Below are 19711 nucleotides of genomic sequence, written 5' to 3' on the forward strand. Positions count from 1 at the left end.
CAAGCACGGAGCCCACATAATGTACACCATTACGGTTAGGGAGAGTGAAAAGGATGAAGGCGGATCACATGCCAGGAAGCCCAAACAGAGAGGCTCATAGGTGTCCTCTACAAAATGGCATATACAATGTAATGCAAAATGTAATGTAAAGTGTTGGTCCCATGTTTCATGAGCTGAAATAAAAGATCCCAGAAATGTTCCATATGTACGTATAAAAAGCTTATTTCTCTCAAATTTTGTGCACAAATCTGCCAAGATAATCCATCCACCTGACAGGTATGGCATATCAAGAAGCTGATTAAACAGCATAATCATTACAGAGGTGAAACTTGTGCTGGGGACAATATAAGGCCACTCTATAATGTGCAATTTTGTCACACAACACAATGCCACAGATGTCTCAAATTTTGAGGGAGCGTACAACTGGCATGCTGACTGCAGGAATGTCCACCAGAGCTGTTACCAGAGAATGTAATGTTAATTTCTCTACCATAGAATTTGGCAGTACGTCCAACCAGCCTCACAACTGCAGACCACATGTAACCACGGCAGCCCAGGACCTCCACGTCCCACTTTTTCACCTGCGGGATCATCTGAGATCAGCCACTCGGACATCTGATGAAACTTTGCACAACCGAAGAATTTCTGCACAAACTGTCAGAAACAGTTTCAGGGAAGCTCATCTGCGTACTTGTCGTTCTCACCAGAATCTTGACCTGACTGCAGATCAGCGTCACAACTGACTTCAGTGTGCAAATGCTCACTTTCGATGGCCACTGGCATGCTGGAGAAGTGTGCTCTTCACAGATGAAGCCTAGTTTCAGCTGTACCGGGCAGATGGCAGACAACGTGTATGGCGTCGTATGGGCAAGCGGTTTGCTGACGTCAACGTTGTAAACAGAGTGCCCCATGGTGGCGGTGGGGTTATGGTATGGGCAGGCATAACTACAGACAACAAACACAATTGCATTTTATCGATGGCAATTTGAATGCACAGAGATATCGTGAAGAGATCCTGAGGCCCATTGTCATGCTATTCATCCTCCACCGTCACCACACACCACGGCCCCGTGTTGCAAGGATCTGAACACAATTTCTGGAAGCTGAAAATGTCACAGTTCTTCCATGGCAATCAATAGCCTGATCAACTCTATGCGAAGGAGATGTGTCGCGCTGCTGAGGCAAATGGTGTTCACACAAGACACTGACTGGTTTTCTGATCCATTTTTTTAAGGTATCTGTGACCATCATCTGTATTCCTAGTCTTGTGAAATCCATAGATTTATTTACATTGACTGATTTCCGTATATGAACTGTAACTCAGTCAAATCTTTTAAAATGTTTAATGTTGCATTTATATTTTTGTTCAGTGTGATTAATGCCATTATCACTCAATCAATCAAATCAAATATCACAAAGTGCTATACAGAAACCCAGCCTAAAACTCCAAATAGCAAGCAATGCAGATGTAGAAGCACGGTGGCTAGGAAAAACTCCCTAGAAAGGGAGGAACCTAGGAAGAAACCTAGAGAGGAACCAGGCTCTGAGGGGTGGTCAGTCCTCTTCTGACTGTGCCGGGTGGGGATTATAAGAGTACATGGCCATTAAGGCCAGATTGTTCTTCAACATGTTCAAACGTTCATAGATGACCAGTAGGGTCAAATAATAATCACAGTGGTTGTAGAGGGTGCAACAGATCAGTACCTCAGGAGTAAATGTCAGTTGGCTTTTCATAGCCGAGCATTCAGAGGTCGAAACAGCTGGTGCGGTAGAGAGAGTCGAAAACAGCAGGTCCGGGACAAGGTAGCACGTCCGGTGATGCAGGGCTTTTCTGTTCATTATTTTCTGTTTACTGTCCTGCAAACACACACACACACACACACACACACACACAATTGACTGTATACATACAGTACAATAAAATTATTTTTGATATAGAATTGTTAATAACGCGTTAAAGTGTTTAATAGGAAGTACTTTTTTTTATGTGTTTAAACAACTAGTTTCCTTATACTTTATGTAAATCATGTTTTGCATACTGTAAGTGCCCAAACAGTTTAGGGAAAGACCTTTCCTGTTTCAGCATGACAATGCCCCCATGCACAAAGTGAGGTGCATACAGAAATGGTTTGTCGAGATCGGTGTGGAAGAACTTGACTGGCTTGCACAGAGCCCTGACCTCAACCCAATCGAACACCTTTGGGATGAGCCAGAACTCATCGCCCAACATCAGTGTCGGACCTCACTAATGCTCTTGTGCTGAGTGGAAGCAAGTCCCCGCAGCAATGTTCCAACATCTAGTGGAAAGCCTTCCCAGAAGAGTGGAGGCTGTTATAGCAGAAAAGGGGGTACCAACTCCATATTAATGGCCATGATTTTGTAATGAAATGTAGCAGGTGTCCACATACTTTTGGTCATGTAGTGCTACATGGTCCATACCTTTCTGTATGGACCTTGGTTTGTGCACGTGGGCATTGTCATGCTGAACCAGGAAAGGGCCTTCGATCAAACTGTTGCCACAAAGTTGGAAGCACAGAATCATCTAGAATGTAATTGTATGCTGTAGCATTAACATTTCCCTTCACTAGAACAAAGGGGCCTAGCCCGAACCATGAAAAACAGCCCCAGACCATTATTCCTCCTCCACCAAACTTTACAGTTGGTGCTATGCACCGGGGCAGGTATCGTTCTCCTGGCATCCGCCAAACCCGGATTCGTCCATCAGACTACTAGATGGGGTAGCGTGATTCATCACTCTAGAGAACACGTTTCCACTGCTCCAGAGTCCAATGGCAGCAAGTCCAGTCGATGCTTGGCATTGCGCATGGTGAACTTAAGCTTGTGTGCGGCAGCTCGGCCATGGAAACCCATTTCATGAAGCTCCCGACGAACAGTTATTTTTCTGACGATGCTTCCAGAGGCAGTTTGGAACTTGCTAGTGAGTGTTTTATGGGGTACACTTTTCAGCACTCAGAGGTCCCGTTCTGTGAGCTTGTGAGCCCTACCACTTCGCAGCTGAGCCATTGTGGCTCCTAGACGTTCCCACGTTCCCACAATAACAGCACTTCCAGTTGACCGGGGCAGCTCTAACTGACTTGTTGGAAAGGTGGCATTCTATGACGGTGCCACATTGAAAGTCACTGAGCACTTCAGTAAGGCCATTCTACTGCCAGTGTTTGTCCTTGTAGATTGCATGGCTGTGTGCTCGATTTTATACACCTGTCAGCAACGGGTTTGGCTGAAATAGTCAAGTCCACTAATTTGACGTTGTGTCCACAAATTTTTGTATATATACTGTTTCTCCCCCCTCCTCCTCGGTACCTTTAGAGCTGTCAGTGTAGACAGGCTTTTATCCTGTAGATGGGCTGTGATCCTGTAGACAGGCTTTTATCCTATAGATGGGCTGTGATCCTGTAGACAGGCTTTTATCCTATAGATGGGCTGTGATCCTGTAGACAGGCTTTTATCCTATAGATGGGCTGTGATCCTGTAGATGGGCTGGGATCCAGTAGACGGGCTGGGATCATGTAGACAGGCTGGGATCTTGTAGACGGACTGAGATCCAGTAGACGGGCTGGGATCCTGTAGACGGGCTGGGATCCTGTAGACGGGCTGGGATCATGTAGACGGACTGGGATCATGTAGACAGGCTGGGATCTTGTAGACGGACTGAGATCCAGTAGACGGGCTGGGATCCTGTAGACGGGCTGGGATCATGTAGACGGGCTGGGATCCTGTAGACGGACTGAGATCCTGTAGACGGACTGGGATCCTGTAGACGGGCTGGGATCCTGTAGACGGGCTGGGATCCTGTAGACGGGCTGGGATCCTGTAGACGGGCTGGGATCCTGTAGACGGGCTGGGATCCTGTAGACGGGCTGGGATCCTGTAGACGGGCTGGGATCCTGTAGACGGGCTGGGATCCTGTAGACGGGCTGGGATCCTGTAGACGGACTGAGATCCTGTAGACGGACTGGGATCCTGTAGACGGGCTGGGATCCTGTAGACGGACTGAGATCCTGTAGACGGACTGAGATCCTGTAGACGGGCTGGGATCCTGTAGACGGGCTGGGATCCTGTAGACGGACTGGGATCCCGTAGACGGGCTGGGATCCCGTAGACGGGCTGGGATCCTGTAGACGGACTGGGATCCTGTAGACGGGCTGGGATCCTGTAGACGGACTGGGATCCTGTAGACGGGCTGGGATCCTGTAGATGGGCTGGGATCCTGATGGATGTCCCTCCTTCCTCCATTGTCTTTGAAGCATTTGGAGGCTCTGCCTGGGCCTCAGCCACACTGATGATTACAGCCTCATCGTTAGACAATTACTGACATCTGCTCTGTTCCACTGCTCTGTCTCATGTCCATTAGCCTGACATAGAGGGAATAGAGTAGAGACCCCTTCTGGTTCAGTGACAAACCTAATTGGGGATGTGGTCCCTGGTTCCTATGTACCCCTCCTCTCTCCACCGACTCCCCCTTTTTCAACACTCTCAACCAATGTACCCATAATGAATTTTGTCCCACTTTCCCTCCAAACGTACACAAGTTAAATTCATCAACCAATCTGAAGCTTTCACTTACCAACACACAAATAAAATGCTTCACAAATAAAAACAAGATGGTTTATTTAGTACCGAAATACCTTTCGCAATGTATACAATAAGAAAGTGAAATGTAATACACATCATTACTCATGGGTTAGTGTTACATTCAATTGTTGAATCCTCCAATGGTTTTTCACATCTCCATGTCTACGCATGCACTTTCAATTCACAATCACATTCTATAGTCTTGGGCATGACAGCATGCTTACATTATATGATACAGTTTATGAGTCTTCACATCAAGTTCTGTAGGCCAGATGCATGCATCCACTCATGGCTTGGCTTGTTACATCAACTTATATTACAGGTAAACTTACTGGGAAGTGCTTTAGTGTCATACAATAACAAAAGCAACTAAGCAGCTAGTGGTCTGTTTATCTTCATCGAAAAGGAACGAAAGTTAACTAAAGTTAGTAAAATGTGTGTTGGTTGTATCAGGAAATCCCTTTATTGGACCCTCCAATGGTATTCATATCCTTTTAGTTATACACCTAAATAATCTTCATTTTCTCCTCCATGCACTCAGCAATCTCCTTTCTCTTCATGCTAGGAGGGTAAAGTTATAGGACTGTGGTAATACTGTGTGGTAGTAGTGTGTAAGTGGTAATACTTTATGGCTATGTGTGGTGGTGTTGGTCGTACTGTGGTAGAACTGTGTGGCTATGTGTGGTGGTGTTGGTAGTACAGTGGTAGAACTGTGTGGCTATGTGTGGTGGTGTTGGTAGTACTGTAGTAGAACTGTGTGGCTATGTGTGATGGTGTTGGTAGTACTGTGGTAGAACTGCGTGGCTATGTGTGGTGGTGTTGGTGTGTGTCCTGTACTCAGAACCAGAACTCGGAGACGAAGATGTGGACGCTGACGATGTTCCGATGAGACACCACCCCAGAGGTGACGTAGTTCATAGCCAGCTTCAATACCATGTTCAGTGGGCCAATCAGAGGCTTCACTTGTCGGACCACACCTAAGGGAGACAGAGGGATAGTCAGAGAGAGAAGGGTACCAAAGGTATTGAAGGAGGATGTAAAGAGTGATGGCTCACCATCAAATTAGAATAATCAAACTATTTTATTTAGCTAGCAGTCGTCTTTACAGGGGATAGGAAACATTTTACGGGGAGTAGGAAACCTTTTACAGGCGGTAGGAAACATTTTACAGGGGTAGGAAACATTTTACAGGGGGTAGGGATCCTTTTACAGGGGGTAGGAAACGTTTTACGGGGGTAGGAAACCTTTTACAGGGAGTAGGAAACGTTTTACGGAGGTAGGAAACCTTTTACAGGGGGTAGGAAACCTTTTACAGGGGGTAGGAAACGTTTTACGGGGGTAGGAAACCTTTTACAGGGAGTAGGAAACGTTTTACGGAGGTAGGAAACCTTTTACAGGGGGTAGGAAACCTTTTACAGGGGGTAGGAAACGTTTTACGGGGGTAGGAAACCTTTTACAGGGGGTAGGAAACCTTTTACAGGGGTAGGAAACCTTTTACAGGGGGTAGGAAACGTTTTACGGGGGTAGGAAACCTTTTACAGGGGGTAGGAAACCTTTTACAGGGAGTAGGAAACGTTTTACGGGGGTAGGAAACCTTTTACAGGGGTAGGAAACATTTTACAGGGAGTAGGAATGACAAGTGGTGGCAGGGATGGATGGATATTGTTTTCTTCTCATCATGTGCAGCAGTACTATTATTGGAATCTAGTGACGTGCTGCGCTCGTATACCATGATTTCTACAAGCACAGGTGACATTCAGGTCCAACATCTGTGACATGGGATGTTTGAAAAAATCCGTTGGGGTAGTTTGACAAATATTTTGTTTGATTTCCATCGCTTCATGTACAGCCTTTGATGTTATTGATCATACATTGTTACTGAAGAAACTCACTTGCTACGGCTTTACATCACCTGCCATCACATGGTTGGAGAGTTATTTATCCAATAGAAACCAGAAAACGTTCTTCAATGGAAGCTTCACTAACATCAGATATGTACAGTGCGGTGTCCTTCAGGGCAGTTTCCTTGGGCCATTACTCTTCTCTGTTTTCACACATGATTTGCCACTGGTCTAACATAAAAGCTAGAATGACTATGTATGAGGATGATTCCACACTCTACATTTCAACACCCAAAGCCAGTTAGCTCAGTGAAATAAAGAGTTACAGTCAGTATCAGAATGGGTGATTAAAAATAAACTGGTCATAAATACATCTAAAACTAAAAGCATTGTATTTGGTTCAAAACATTCTCTAAGACCTAAACCTCAACTGGAGTTGTACATAAAGGGTGTGACCATTTGAGCAATTTGAGGAAGCTATACTCCTAGGCATAACATTGCATGGTCAATTAACATGGTCAAATCATATTGACAAAGTTGTTGTGAAGATGGGGAGAGGTATGTCCGTTATAAAAATATGCTCTGTGTTTTTGACACAAAATGAACTCTACTAGTTGTTCAGGCTCTGGTCTTGTTCCTTGTTGATTATTGTCCAGTAATATGGTCTAGTGCAGCAAAGAAAGACCTAGCAAAGCTGCAGCTGGTTCAACACAGAGCAGCACGCCTTGCATTTAACTGTACATACAGACCAACATCAACAACATGCATGACAGTCTTTCCTGGTTGAGGGTTGAGGGTTGACGAGAGATGAACTGCTTCTCTTCTAGTTTTTTATGATAAGTATTACTGTGATGAAAATTCCAGATTGTCTGCATAATCAAATAACATACAGCTCAGACACCCATACATACCCCACAAGACAGTCCTCAAGTCCAAAACGAACTAATGGCAAAGCACAGTATTATACAGAGCCATGATCGCATGGAACTCCCTTACATCTCTAATTACTCAAGAAAAACAGCAAAATGACCTTTAAAAAAAAAGAGTTAACATTTCATGGAATGGCAAGGACTGTGAGGGGACGCACAGAGACACTCTAACACACATTATTTGTTAAGTTGTTTGTATATCAGTGTATCAGTGTTTTGTTACTTGTCATGTTGTGTGTTTTTTGTGGACTCCAGAAAGAATAGCTGTTGCTTCTGCAAAAGCTAATCAGGATCCAAATAAACCAATAAACCTCGTATTATGAGAGGAATGTCAAACCTCTTCATGTGAATCTGGCTTTTAATTCTCTCCTCCATCCTTCTCTCCCTCTATCCATCCACCCGTCCCCACCTTCCTCCTTCCACCCTTCCCTGGAGGACAAGAGAGAGAGCGAGAGACTCTCCTGTCACTGTAACAACGTGGGGAAAACACACCACGACCACTGCGGACTGAGACCCAAGAATGACCGAATGCACATGGAATTTGTTGGAAGCTCTTTTTAAGTGAACATGCGATTACAGGGTGAAAGAACGACACTGTTTATCCAGGCTGTCAGCGGGCCCTTTTCTCTGTGGAGGGCTGGTGACATTTCAGCTCAGTCTTGTTTGAACAGCCATCGTCCAGCGTGCAGCCAGGCAGCACAATCACTGCACTGTCCTTTCACTGTTTTCACTGTTGTCTTTCTCTCTCTTGTTCTCTCTCTCTTGTGCTCTTTTTTCTGTTTCTCACACACAGGGAGACAGGTATTAAATGAAGTAGGTATTGGTCTCAAAGTACTAAAATAAATTGAATGCTATAAAGTCCATCAAAACTACAGCACAATGAATCATCTTAAATTAAATCAACAAGATGTCACGGCATCATTCAGTGTGATCCATGAAATGCCTTTGTACCACATTGTCATAAACCAGTGAGAGACATTTTGTCATGTTCACCACAGGGCAAACTATGATGATCAAGTGTGAGCTGGTTTCTGCAAAATGTCCTCTGGGATGGACACTGACATGGTGTGATGCTAGAATCAAGATCCTCTCTCCCATTCTTTTCTCTTCTCCTCTCTTCCCTTCTCTTCCTGAGGGGGCCTGCCTGATGTTTGTGGCACCATCTTTGTGGCCCGCGAGGGTAAATTAGTCCCATGTGTTGGATGATGGGGAGCGGAGCAGTCTCAGTCACGCAATACAGCCATGGAAGCAGGCAGGCATTCTTTCAGGGATCCATCTTTAGGATTCAGTTAGAGGAGCTCAACCAGAGTCAGTCTCACTGAGCCTCCCCTCTTCCCTCACCCGTCTCACAGTCAGTCTGGATCCCTGCGGCCACACAGAAGATTCCAGAAGATTCCAAGAGATAAACGCCTGAAGAGTGTGGAATAGGACGCTTTTTACTAGGGTTGCCCCCTTGTTTTGGTGTTTTGGGACTCTGTTGCATAGTGACACAGGGCTGAGGGGCTGAAGGGAGGGGGATGAGGGTTTTATTGTTTCCAAACCGTCAGCACCATCAGAGAGGAGAAACCTCTGCATGAACTCAATGACAGTAATGTTCAGAAAAATAAAGGACATGGAAAAATAGATTGGGGCTTTGCATATGAAAAAAAATATGATCATCACTAGCGAATGAAGGTGCCATGCTGATCGGTAATATGGCGCCATATATTCACTCAATACAAAGAGATCATTCGGACATAAAGTTGACTGAGTTTGGGAGTTTTGGTCCACTGCATGTGAGTAGTTGACATACAACAAGATATACTACCAATGCAATATATGCACTGTGTGAGATGCCTGTGAAGCAACAGAGTTCATAAAGTTCAAATTCGTTCATGTAACTTCGAAGTCAATCAGTTCACAGAAGACCCAATGAAGATGAGCGAGGCGAACAAAATGAAACATATCATTATAAATACAGTATGGAGCACCACAATATGGCCTGGATCTCCCAATAGCCCTGTTTTATTGGGAATGGAGCGATGGTTTCAGATCATAAATGTGACCCGAATCCAATCGAGGCTCTAGATGTTTTCCATTACAGGGGTCAGCTGGGGCCAAGTTCGCTCCTGCCGCAAACAATGTCTCACGAGGACAACGTTTCAATTCAAATCAGAGGGACAAACAAGCAAAAAAAAATCATAATTTTTAATTTCCATTATACAAAGATATACAGTTGAAGTCGGAAGTTTACATACACCTTAGCCAAATACATTTAAACTCAGTTTTTCACAATTCCTGACATTTAATCCTCGTAAAAATTGCTGTCTTAGGTCAGTTAGGATCACTACTTTATTTTAAGAATGTGAAATGTCAGAATAAAAATAGAGAGAATGATTTATTACAGCTTTTATTTCTTTCATCACATTCCCAGTGGGTCAGAAGTTTACATACACTCAATTAGTATTTGGTAGCATTGCATTTAAATTGTTTAACTTGGGTCAAACATAGCCCTCTACAAGCTTCCCACAATCAGTTGGGTGAATTTTGGCCCATTCCTCCTGACAGAGCTGGTGTAACTGAGTCAGGTTTGTAGGCCTCCTTGCTTGCACACACTTTTTCAGTTCTGCCCACAAAATGTCTATAGGATTGAGGTCAGGACTTACTGATGGCCACTCCAATACCTTGACTTTGTTGTCCTTAAGCCATTTTGCCACAACTTTGGAAGTATGCTTGGGGTCATTGTCCATTTGGAAGACCCATTTGCGACCAAGCTTTAACTTCCTGACTGATGTCTTGAGATGTTGCTACAATATATCCACATCCTTTTCCTCCCTCATGATGCCATCTATTTTGTGAAGTGCACCAGACCCTCCTGCAGCAAAGCACCTCCACAACATGATGCTGCCACCCCCGTGCTTCACAGGTGGGATGGTGTTCTTCGGCTTGCAAGCCTCCCACTTTTTCCTTCAAACATAACGATGGTTCTTATGGCCAAACAGTTCCATTTTTGTTTCATCAGACTGGAGGACATTTCTCCAAAAAGTACGATCTTTGTCCCCATGTGCCATTGCAAACCGTAGTCTGGCTTTTTTATGGCAGTTTTGGAGCAGTGGCTTCCTCCTTGCTGAGCGGGTTATGTCGATATAGGACTTGTTTAACTGTGGATATAGATACTTTTGTACCTGTTTCCTCCAGCATCTTCACAAGGTCCTTTGTTGTTGTTCTGGGATTGATTTGCACTTTTTGCACCAAAGTACGTTCATCTCTAGGAGGCAGAACACGTCTCCTTCCTGAGCGGTATGACGGCTGCGTGGTCCCATGGTGTTTATACTTGCATACTATTGGTTGTACAGATGAACGTGGTACCTTCAGGTGTTTGGAAATTGCTCCCAAGGATGAACCAGACTTGTGGAGGTCTACCATTTTTTTCTGAGATTTTGGCTGATTTCTTTTGATTTTCCCATGATGTCAAGCAAAGAGGCACTGAATTTGAAGATAGGCCTTGAAATAAATCCACAGGTACACGTTCAATTGACTCAAATTATGTCAATTAGCCTAACAGAAGCTTCTAAAGCCATGACATAATTTTCTGGAATTTTCCAAGCTGTTTAAAGGCACAGTCAACTTAGCCTATGTAAACTTCTGACCCACTGGAATTGTGATACAGTGAATGATGAAAGTGAAATAATCTACCTGTAAACAATTTTTGGAAAAATTACTTGTGTCATGCACAAAGTAGATGTCCTAACCGACTTGCCAAAACCATAGTTTGTTAACAAGAAATTTGTGGAGTGGTTGAAAAACGAGTTTTAATGACACCAACCTAAGTGTATGTAAACTTCCGACTTCAACTGTACAGTGACAAGAAAAATAATGTGAAACCTTTGGAATTACCTGGATTTCTGTATAAATCGATCATCAAATTTGATCTGATCTTCATCTGGGCGGCAGGTAGCCTAGAGGTTAGAGCATTGGGCCAGTAATCAAAAGGTTGCTAGATCGAATCCCTGAGCTGACAAGGTAAAAATCTGTTGTTCTGCCCCTGAACAAGGCAGTTAGCCCACTGTTCCTAGGCCGTCATTGTAAATAAAACTTATTTGGGATCGGTGCACCTTCAATGGGACTGTTGAGCTAACGTAGGCTAATGCGATTAGCATGAGGTTGTAAGTAACAAGAACATTTCTCAGGACATAGACATATCAGATATTGGCAGAAAGCTTAAATTCTTGTTAATCTAACTGCACTGTCCAATTTACAGTAGCTATTACACTGAAACAATACCATGCTATTGTTTGAGGAGAGTGCACAATTTTTACCATAAAAAGTTATTAATAAACAAATTAGGCATATTTGGGCAGTCTTGATACAAAAGTTTGAACAGAAATGCAATGGTTCATTGGATCAGTCTAAAATGGTGCACATACATTGTTGCCATCTAGTGGCCAAAATGTATATTGCATGTAGGCTGGAATAATACATTATGGCCTTTCTATTGCATTTCAAAGATGATGGTACAAAAAAATACAAAAGAACGGTTGGTTTTTTCATTGTATTATCCTTTTACCAGATCTATTGTGTTATATTCTCCTACGTTCCTTTCACATTTCCACAAACTTCAAAGTGTTCCTTTCAAATGGTACCAAGAATATGCATATCCTTGCTTCAGGGCTGAGCTACAGGCAGATAGATTTGAGTATGTAATTTCAGGTGAAAATTGAAAAAAAGGGGCGGATCCTTATTAACTGACTTGCCTAGTTAAACACAGGTTAAGATAGAAAATATCTAAGTCACAACAATAGACAAACACAGTGCGCTTAAACTAATATTTTTCTTGTCTATATTGAATGCATCATGTAAACATTCACAGTGTAGGTTGGAAAAAGTATGTGAACCCCTCAGCTAACCTGGAGTCCAATCAATGAGACGAGATTGGAGATGTTGGTTAGACCTGCCTTGCCCTATTAAAAACACTCACAAAATTTGAGTTTGCGATTCACAAGAAGCATTGCCTGATGTGAACCATGCCTCGAACAAAAGAGATATCAGAAGACCTAAGATTAAGAATTGTTGACTTGCATAAAGCTGGAAAGGGTTACAAAAGTATTTCTAAAAGCCTTGATGTTCATCAGTCCATGGTAAGACAAATTGTCTATAATTTGAGAAAGTTCAGCACTGTTGCTACTCTCCCTAGGAGTGGCCGTCCTGCAAAGATGACTGCAAAAGCACAGTGAGTGCTCAATGACGTTAAGAAAAATCCTAGTGTCAGCTAAAGACTTAAAGAAATCTCTGAAATATGCTAACATCTCTGTTGACGAGTCTACGATACGTAAAACACTAAACAAGAATGGTGTTCATGGGACGACACCACGGAAGAAGCCACTGCTGTCCAAAAAAACATTGCCGCACGTCTGAAGTTCGCAAAAGAGCACCTGGAAGTTCCACAGCGCTACTGGCAAAATATTCTGTGGACAGATGAAACTACAGTTTTGTTGTTTGGAAGGAAAAAAAGGCACAGCACACCAACATCAAAACCTCATCCCAACTGTAAAGTGTGATGGAGGGAGCATCATGGTTTGGGGCTGCTTTGCTGCCTCAGGGCCTGGACAGCTTGCTATCATCGACGGAAAAATTAATTCCCAAGTTTATTAAGACATTTAGCAGGAGAATGTTTTGCGGTCTGTCCGACAATTGAAGCTGAACAGAAGTTGGGTGATGCAACATGACAACGACCCAAAACACAGATGTAAATCCTGTTGCTCAGTTGGTAGAGCAAGGTGTTTGCAACGCCAGCATGGTGTGTGCAACGCCAGGGATGTGGGTTTGATTCCCACGGGGGGCCAGTACAAAAAAATAAAACAATTGAAAAAATTTATGAAATGTATGTATTCACTACTGTAAGTCGCTCTGGATAAGAGCATGTGTAAAATGTAAATCAACAACAGTGTCACGGATCCCCCCGGAACTCTCATTGCGCACACCTGGCCCCAATTCCCACTGATTGTATTTGTATATATGTGCCCTTTGTTCACCACGGTGGTGTTGATTATTGTTACTATGTCCATTGGTGCGTGTGAGTACCTGTGCTGTGTTTTGGGCTTTTGTGCCCTTGTGGATTGTGCAGATGATTATGGGTCTCGGCCCGCGTGATAATCATTGTGCGCTTGTGTTATTTATTCGAGGTACTCCTCGCTCTTTTGTTTGGGTTTCAACCCTGTGTTTTGTTACGTGTTTGTTTGGTCTTCGTCCCCTTGCCTTTATACGGCACGCCGTAATTAGACAAGCATTACTGTGCTTGTCTCCCGAATCTTCTCATACCAGCATGACAGAATAATCAACTATTGAGGGAGACAGTGGGAATGACCCGTCCAACGACGCTGTGACTGGTCCGTCCGGCGCTGCCGCAACTTTGGCAGCTGCAACTTCGGCAGCTGCAACTGGGTCGTCCGACGTCACTACAACGGGTCCGTTCGATGGCACAACTTCAGCAGCTACAACTGGTCTGTCTGACGATGCCACAACTGGGCAGGTATCGTCCTCGAGGCTGGTGTTGTTGCGCTGCTTGTTGGGGCGGGGGGTACTGTCACGGGGGTACTGTCAATGTAAATAGTCTGGGTAGCCATTTGAGTAGCTGTTCAGGAGTCTTATGGCTTGCAGGTAGAAGCTGTTTAGAAACCTCTTGGACCTAGACTTGGCACTCAGGTACCGCTTTCCCTGCGATAGCAGAGAGAACATTCTATGACTAGGGCGGCTGGTTTCTTTGATAATTTTTAGGGCCTTCCTCTGACACTGCCTGGTATAGAGATCCTGAATGGCAGGAAGCTTGGCCCCGCTGATATACTAGGCAGTACGCATTACCCTCTGTAGTGCCTTGCGGTCAGAGGCCGAGCAGTTGCCATACCAGGCAGTGATGCAACCCGTCAGGATGCTCTCAATGGTGCAGCTGTAAAACCTTTTGAGGATCTGAGGACCCATGACAAATCTTTTCAGTCTCCTGAGGGGGAAATCGGTTTTGTCGTGCCCTCTTCACGACTGTCTTGATGTGCTTGGACCATGTTAGTTTGTTGGTGATGTGGATGCCAAGGAACTTGAAGCTCTCAACCTGTTCCACTACAGCCCAATCGATGAGAATGGGTGTGTGCTCAGTCCTCCTTTTCCTGTAGTCTACAATCATCTCCTTTGTCTTGATTACGTTGAGGGAGAGGTTGTTTTCCTTGCACCACACAGTCAGGTCTCTGACCTCCTCCCTTTAGGCTGTCTCGTTGTCAGTGATCAGGTCTACCACTGTTGTGTCATCAGCAAACTTAATGATGGTGTTTGAGTCGTCCCGGGCTGTGCAGTCATGAGTGAACAGGGAGTGCAGGAGGGGACTGAGCATGCACCCCTGAGGGGTCTCCGTGTTGAGGATCAGCGTGGAAGATGGGGTGTTACCTACCCTTAACACCTGGGGGCGGCCCGTCGGGAAGTCCAGGATCCAGTTGCAGAGGGAGCTGTTTAGTCCCAGGGTTCTTAGCTTAGTGATGAGCTTTGAGGGCACTATGGTGTTGAACGCTGAGCTGTAGTCAATGAATAGCATTCCCACATAAGCGTTCCTTTTGTCCAGGTGGGAAAGGCAGTGTGGAGTGCAATAGAGATTGCATCATCTGTGGATCTGTTGGTGTGGTATGCAAATTGGAGTGGATCTAGGGTTTCTGGGATAATGGTGTTGTGAGCCATGACCAGCCTTTCAAAGCATTTCATGGCTACAGATGTGAGTGCTATGGGTCGGTAGACATTTAGGCAGGTTACCTTAGTGTTCTTGGGCACAGGGACTATAGTGGTCTGCTTGAAACATGTTGGTATTACAGACTCAGACAGGGAGAGATTGAAAATGTCAGTGAAGACACTTGCCAGTTGGTTAGCGCATGCTCGGAGTACACGTCCTGGTAATCCATCTGGTCCAGCGGCCTTGTGAATGTTGACTTGTTTTAAGGGCTTACTCACATCAGCTGCGGAAAGCGTGATCACACAGTCGTCTGGAACAGCTGATGCTCTCATGTATGTTTCAGTGTTACTTGCCTCGAAGCGAGCATAGAAGTGATTTAGCTCATCTGGTAGGCTCGTGTCACTGGGCAGCTCTCGGTTGTGCTTCCCTTTGTAGTCTGTAATAGTTTGTAAGCCCTGCCACATCCGATGAGCATCGGAGCCAGTGTATTACAATTCGATATTAGTCCTGTAATGACGCTTTGCCTGTTTGATGGTTCGTCGGAGGGCATAGCGGGATTTCTTATAAGCTTCCGGGTTAGAGTCCAGCTCCTTGAAAGCGGCAGCTCTACCCTTACCTCAGTGTGAATGTTGCCTGTAATCCATGGCTTCTGGTTGGGGTATGTACGTACAGTCACTGTGGGGAAGACGTGACTGGTGTACTCCGCAAGAATCCCGGGACATATTCCAGTGCACTTTTTTATAGACCGAGTCACTGGTGCTTCCGGCTTTAATTTTTGCTTGTAAGCAGGAATCAGGAGGATATAGTTATGGTCATATTTGCCAAATGGAGGGCAAGGGAGAGCTTTGTACGCATCTCTATGTGTGGAGTAAAGGTGGTCTAGAATTTATTTCCCTCTGGTTGCACATTTAATGATTAAATTTCGCTGCTTTAAAGTCCTCGGCCACTAGGAGCGCCACCTCTAGAGGCTCATTGAGTACAGTTTTAGTGCCAGCCTCAGTCTGTGGTGGTATGTAGACAGCTCCGAAAAATACAGATGAAAACTCTCTAGATAGATAGTGTAGTCGACAGCATATCATGAGATACCTACCTCAGGCAGCAAAACCTTGAGGCTTCCTTAGATATCGTGCACCAGCTATTGTTTACAAATATGCACAGGCCCCCGCCCCGTGTCTTACCAGAGGCTGCTGTTCTGTCCTGCCGATAGAGTGTATAACCCGCAAACTGTATGTTCTTAATGTCGTCGTTCATCCACGACTCTGTGAAACATATTACAGTTTTTGATGTCCCGTTGGTAGGATATACGTGCTTTCAGCTCGTCCCATTTATTTTCCAGCGATTGAACGTTAGCTAGCAGAATGGAAGGCAAGGGCAGATTAGCCACTCGTCCCCTGATCCTCACAAGGCATCCTGATCTATTTCCACGAAACCTTTTCCAGCGAATCACGGGGTCTGGGCCTGGTCGGGTGTCTGTATTATATCCATCCCATCCGACTCATTGAAGAAGAACTCCTCGTCCAATTTGAGGTGAGTAATCCCAGTTCTGATGTCCAGAAGCTATTTTCGGTCATAAGAGACGGAAGCAGCAACATTACGTACAAAACAAGTTACGAACAACACGAAAAAACAAACAAAATAACATGGTTGGTTAAGAGCGGATAAGACGGCAGCCTTCCCCTCCGGCGCCATCATGTGACATCGGAAGAACAGTTGAGGCTTGAAACACAAATCATGTATGGGATCATTCAGCAGACGCACACGATGAACGCAAGCCTACACGTGACCATGTGAAATTAACTCTCACAGTGAAAACTTGGTCCCACAGAGAACAAGGCCTTCTTCCATAGAAAGTTCTACCTACAACCCTTACATAACCATGACCCCCCCCCCCCCCCCCAAAGACTGCAATTGTGCTAGCCAACTGTCCTTCCGAACAACCCATTGTGACCTTATAGGGATGCCCTCTGTTTAGGTTCAGCTTCCTGTGGCTATGGGAAGTGGCTTAATTCATTCTCAACATGGTTCATTCTCAACCCTCTGTGGAACAGTAAATTCAGGGCATTGTTAAAGAATGTACATTGTGGGCCTTGCATTGTATGGAGGTGAAAGGGGCATTTCTGAAGGGTTAAAAAGGTTGCATGTTGCTAAGTATTCCATATTTGTTACCAGAGGATGATCATGACCCGACACATGAAATGTGAATTCAATTGGCCCAAAAGCATTTTCGCCCTCCATTGGACACAATGATCTTGAAAATGTAGAAACTAAGAGCCTTATAAAGAGGATATCGTTCACAATATTTTAGATTGACTTGATGAAACTGTTTGCCTGCCTGCCTGTCTATGAGTGTGTCTGTCTGTCAACCCTGTGACACTCAACTTTTCCCAGTGAATGCCATATATTGACAAAAACATCATACTGTAATGTTTTAATTTTTGCAAAAACGTGTTTTGAAGCTGATGCTGGGCTGCTCAGTCCTTTCTCAGGTACTGTGCTCAGTTCTACTGTCAGCAGCTTACTTGTAGTCATTGATCAGTGAGGTGCAGCAGCTCTCTGAGCTGTAGATTCTAGTTGTTCCTCTCAATCACCCCATGTTTTAATTGCGCAACCAGAGCAGTTCAGATTTGTCACCTGAAGAGGAGCCTCATAAGGGCTCTGTCCGTCAGCATGTTTCACATCCACAGCACACAGAGTAATGTATCCTCCATGAACGCAAGGCATCTACAGTGACAACTGGAGCTCAACATACTAGCTATGAACCTGATGTGAAACCAAACCACCACAGCCACATAATCATTGCAAACATTTCACTCCGTCACGAGCTGTGGTGAGGTGAAAGCCTAACCACAAAGCTAACAGGTTTCACTTCGATGCAATCATATCGTCATTACTTGAGGTGCAGGCCTGTACAAGTAAAAAAATGAAAATACCAGATCGCTCACTGATATCATCTCTCCTCTACTTTGTGTATGTAGTTCATTCCAGGATCTGATGGTAGGCTTACAGTACGGCTGAAAGCACTCTGCTCCGGTATCCCTGGGAGTCGGGATTGCTTCGTTCCGTTGCTGAGGTAGTGTATCTGCCGCAGGGTGCAGAGGTGACCCCACCATGTTCCAACCTCCATCAAACACACAGCCGCACAAACCCCCTGTTCCCCAGAACATTCCACCACACCATAAAATAGGCCGTAATTATAAAATAACCTTAAATGCATGGTAGAAGCGCGATACGACACTGCCACAAAACAAAGTGAAGCAAATGCCAGAAGGCATTTGTCATACTCTATGGCTGCGAGGGCTACAATATTGAAGGGTTACATGTAAACAGTACAATTTCGGGGTTTTCTGGTTTCTACAACTCGGCGAGGAAGTGTATGACAAAATCCTAAATGAACGGGTTTAACACAAGGAAACAAATGAAAGTATGCGTCGGCCTCGCCACAGTATTGTATAATCACACGCTGGCCGTGGTGCGATGCCTGCTCAGTGCTGTAAAACCATTGGAAAGGGGCCAGGCAGAGCACGGCTTTTCCCAGGGCCAGGCCCAGTCCGCTCTGGGGGAAGCCTAGGATTAGCATACAGGCTCCTTGGGGACCGGACCATAGGGCACGGGCCTGACTAGCTTTTCTTGTGTGTTTGGTATAGCTCCTGATCACAACCAACTGGCAGATGTTTGGGCAGTCCAGCCAGGCTGTCTAAACAGTCCCTTGACCACTCCAAAGGGGACCTGAGCGCTGCACACCCCCGGTCTGAAAAGCGAGCTTGTGTAGTTTGGTATTTCAAGGTAAATTAGCGATGCCTGAGTCATAGTTACAGATCTCTCCCAAATGAACCGTGGGGCCGTGCTGGATGCATGGAGTCCTTCTCCACTGTTGTGACATCATTGAAAAAGTTGCTAGCTGGAAGGAAAAGGATTTAGCTTTTCTTGGACTTTCTATTTTCAGTGTTTGTTTGATGAATGAGTAACATTGATGATATAGTAGCATATGGGCAAATTTCAAGGTAACAGAATGATGCTGAGACAGATGCAAAGTTCGGTAACAGAACAAACCGCACAAACTGTCATTCTGTTACCAAACTTTACCAAACCAATCTGCACTGTTCTTCAGGTAAATGTGTTTTTGTACATTATTATTGTAATTATTATTCACTCCGTTTCCGTGGAATTGCACATGTAGCATTATCTTCATCGTGACCTTCACATCGTAATAAAAGTGACCTTATACAGTAACCTAACCACCGGACAGAGTAGACGATAGCACTCAATCTACATCTCAAAACACTGCATTAAAACATCCAATGTCAAAGATGATGCTAGATTTGGTAGACTTGGAAACAGATTCCTCAACACGCGTATATCCTAGTGAACGTTTTTTTGGATCCATTTTTGATAAACAGATACGTCATGCCAGTATCTCCTGATACCTTTTATCTGTATTGGTCAAAAAGACATACAGTGTAGATAAAGTGATAATAAAACTGAAAAATGTAGCAGCGTGGCTGTGGAGATACTAGGGAGGGATGATGAACAAGTCAATACAAATCAAATGGAAAGCAAAGGGGAGGAAGAAAAGTACATAGCTAGCTATGTCTGGCAAACTATTTGAATACACTTACAGCAAGATTCCATGGTGTGTCAATGTGTGTGTACAGTATGTGTGTGTG

General features: G+C 44.6%; 1 protein-coding gene across 1 annotated transcript in view; it reads right to left on the reverse strand.

Moving 5' to 3' along the window:
• Positions 1-4612: 4612 nt before the first annotated feature.
• The window catches only part of LOC106584496 (fibulin-1), a 44319-nt gene continuing 29220 nt past the window's right edge, over positions 4613-19711 (reverse strand). Inside the window, exon 17 of the mRNA XM_014169869.2 lies at positions 4613-5570. Within this exon, the coding sequence (XP_014025344.2) occupies positions 5431-5570 (140 nt within the window). The 3' untranslated portion in view covers positions 4613-5430. The remainder of the gene's footprint in view (positions 5571-19711) is intronic.

The sequence above is a fragment of the Salmo salar genome, chromosome ssa23, assembly GCF_905237065.1.
Source record: "Salmo salar chromosome ssa23, Ssal_v3.1, whole genome shotgun sequence".
Lineage (NCBI taxonomy): Eukaryota > Metazoa > Chordata > Actinopteri > Salmoniformes > Salmonidae > Salmo > Salmo salar.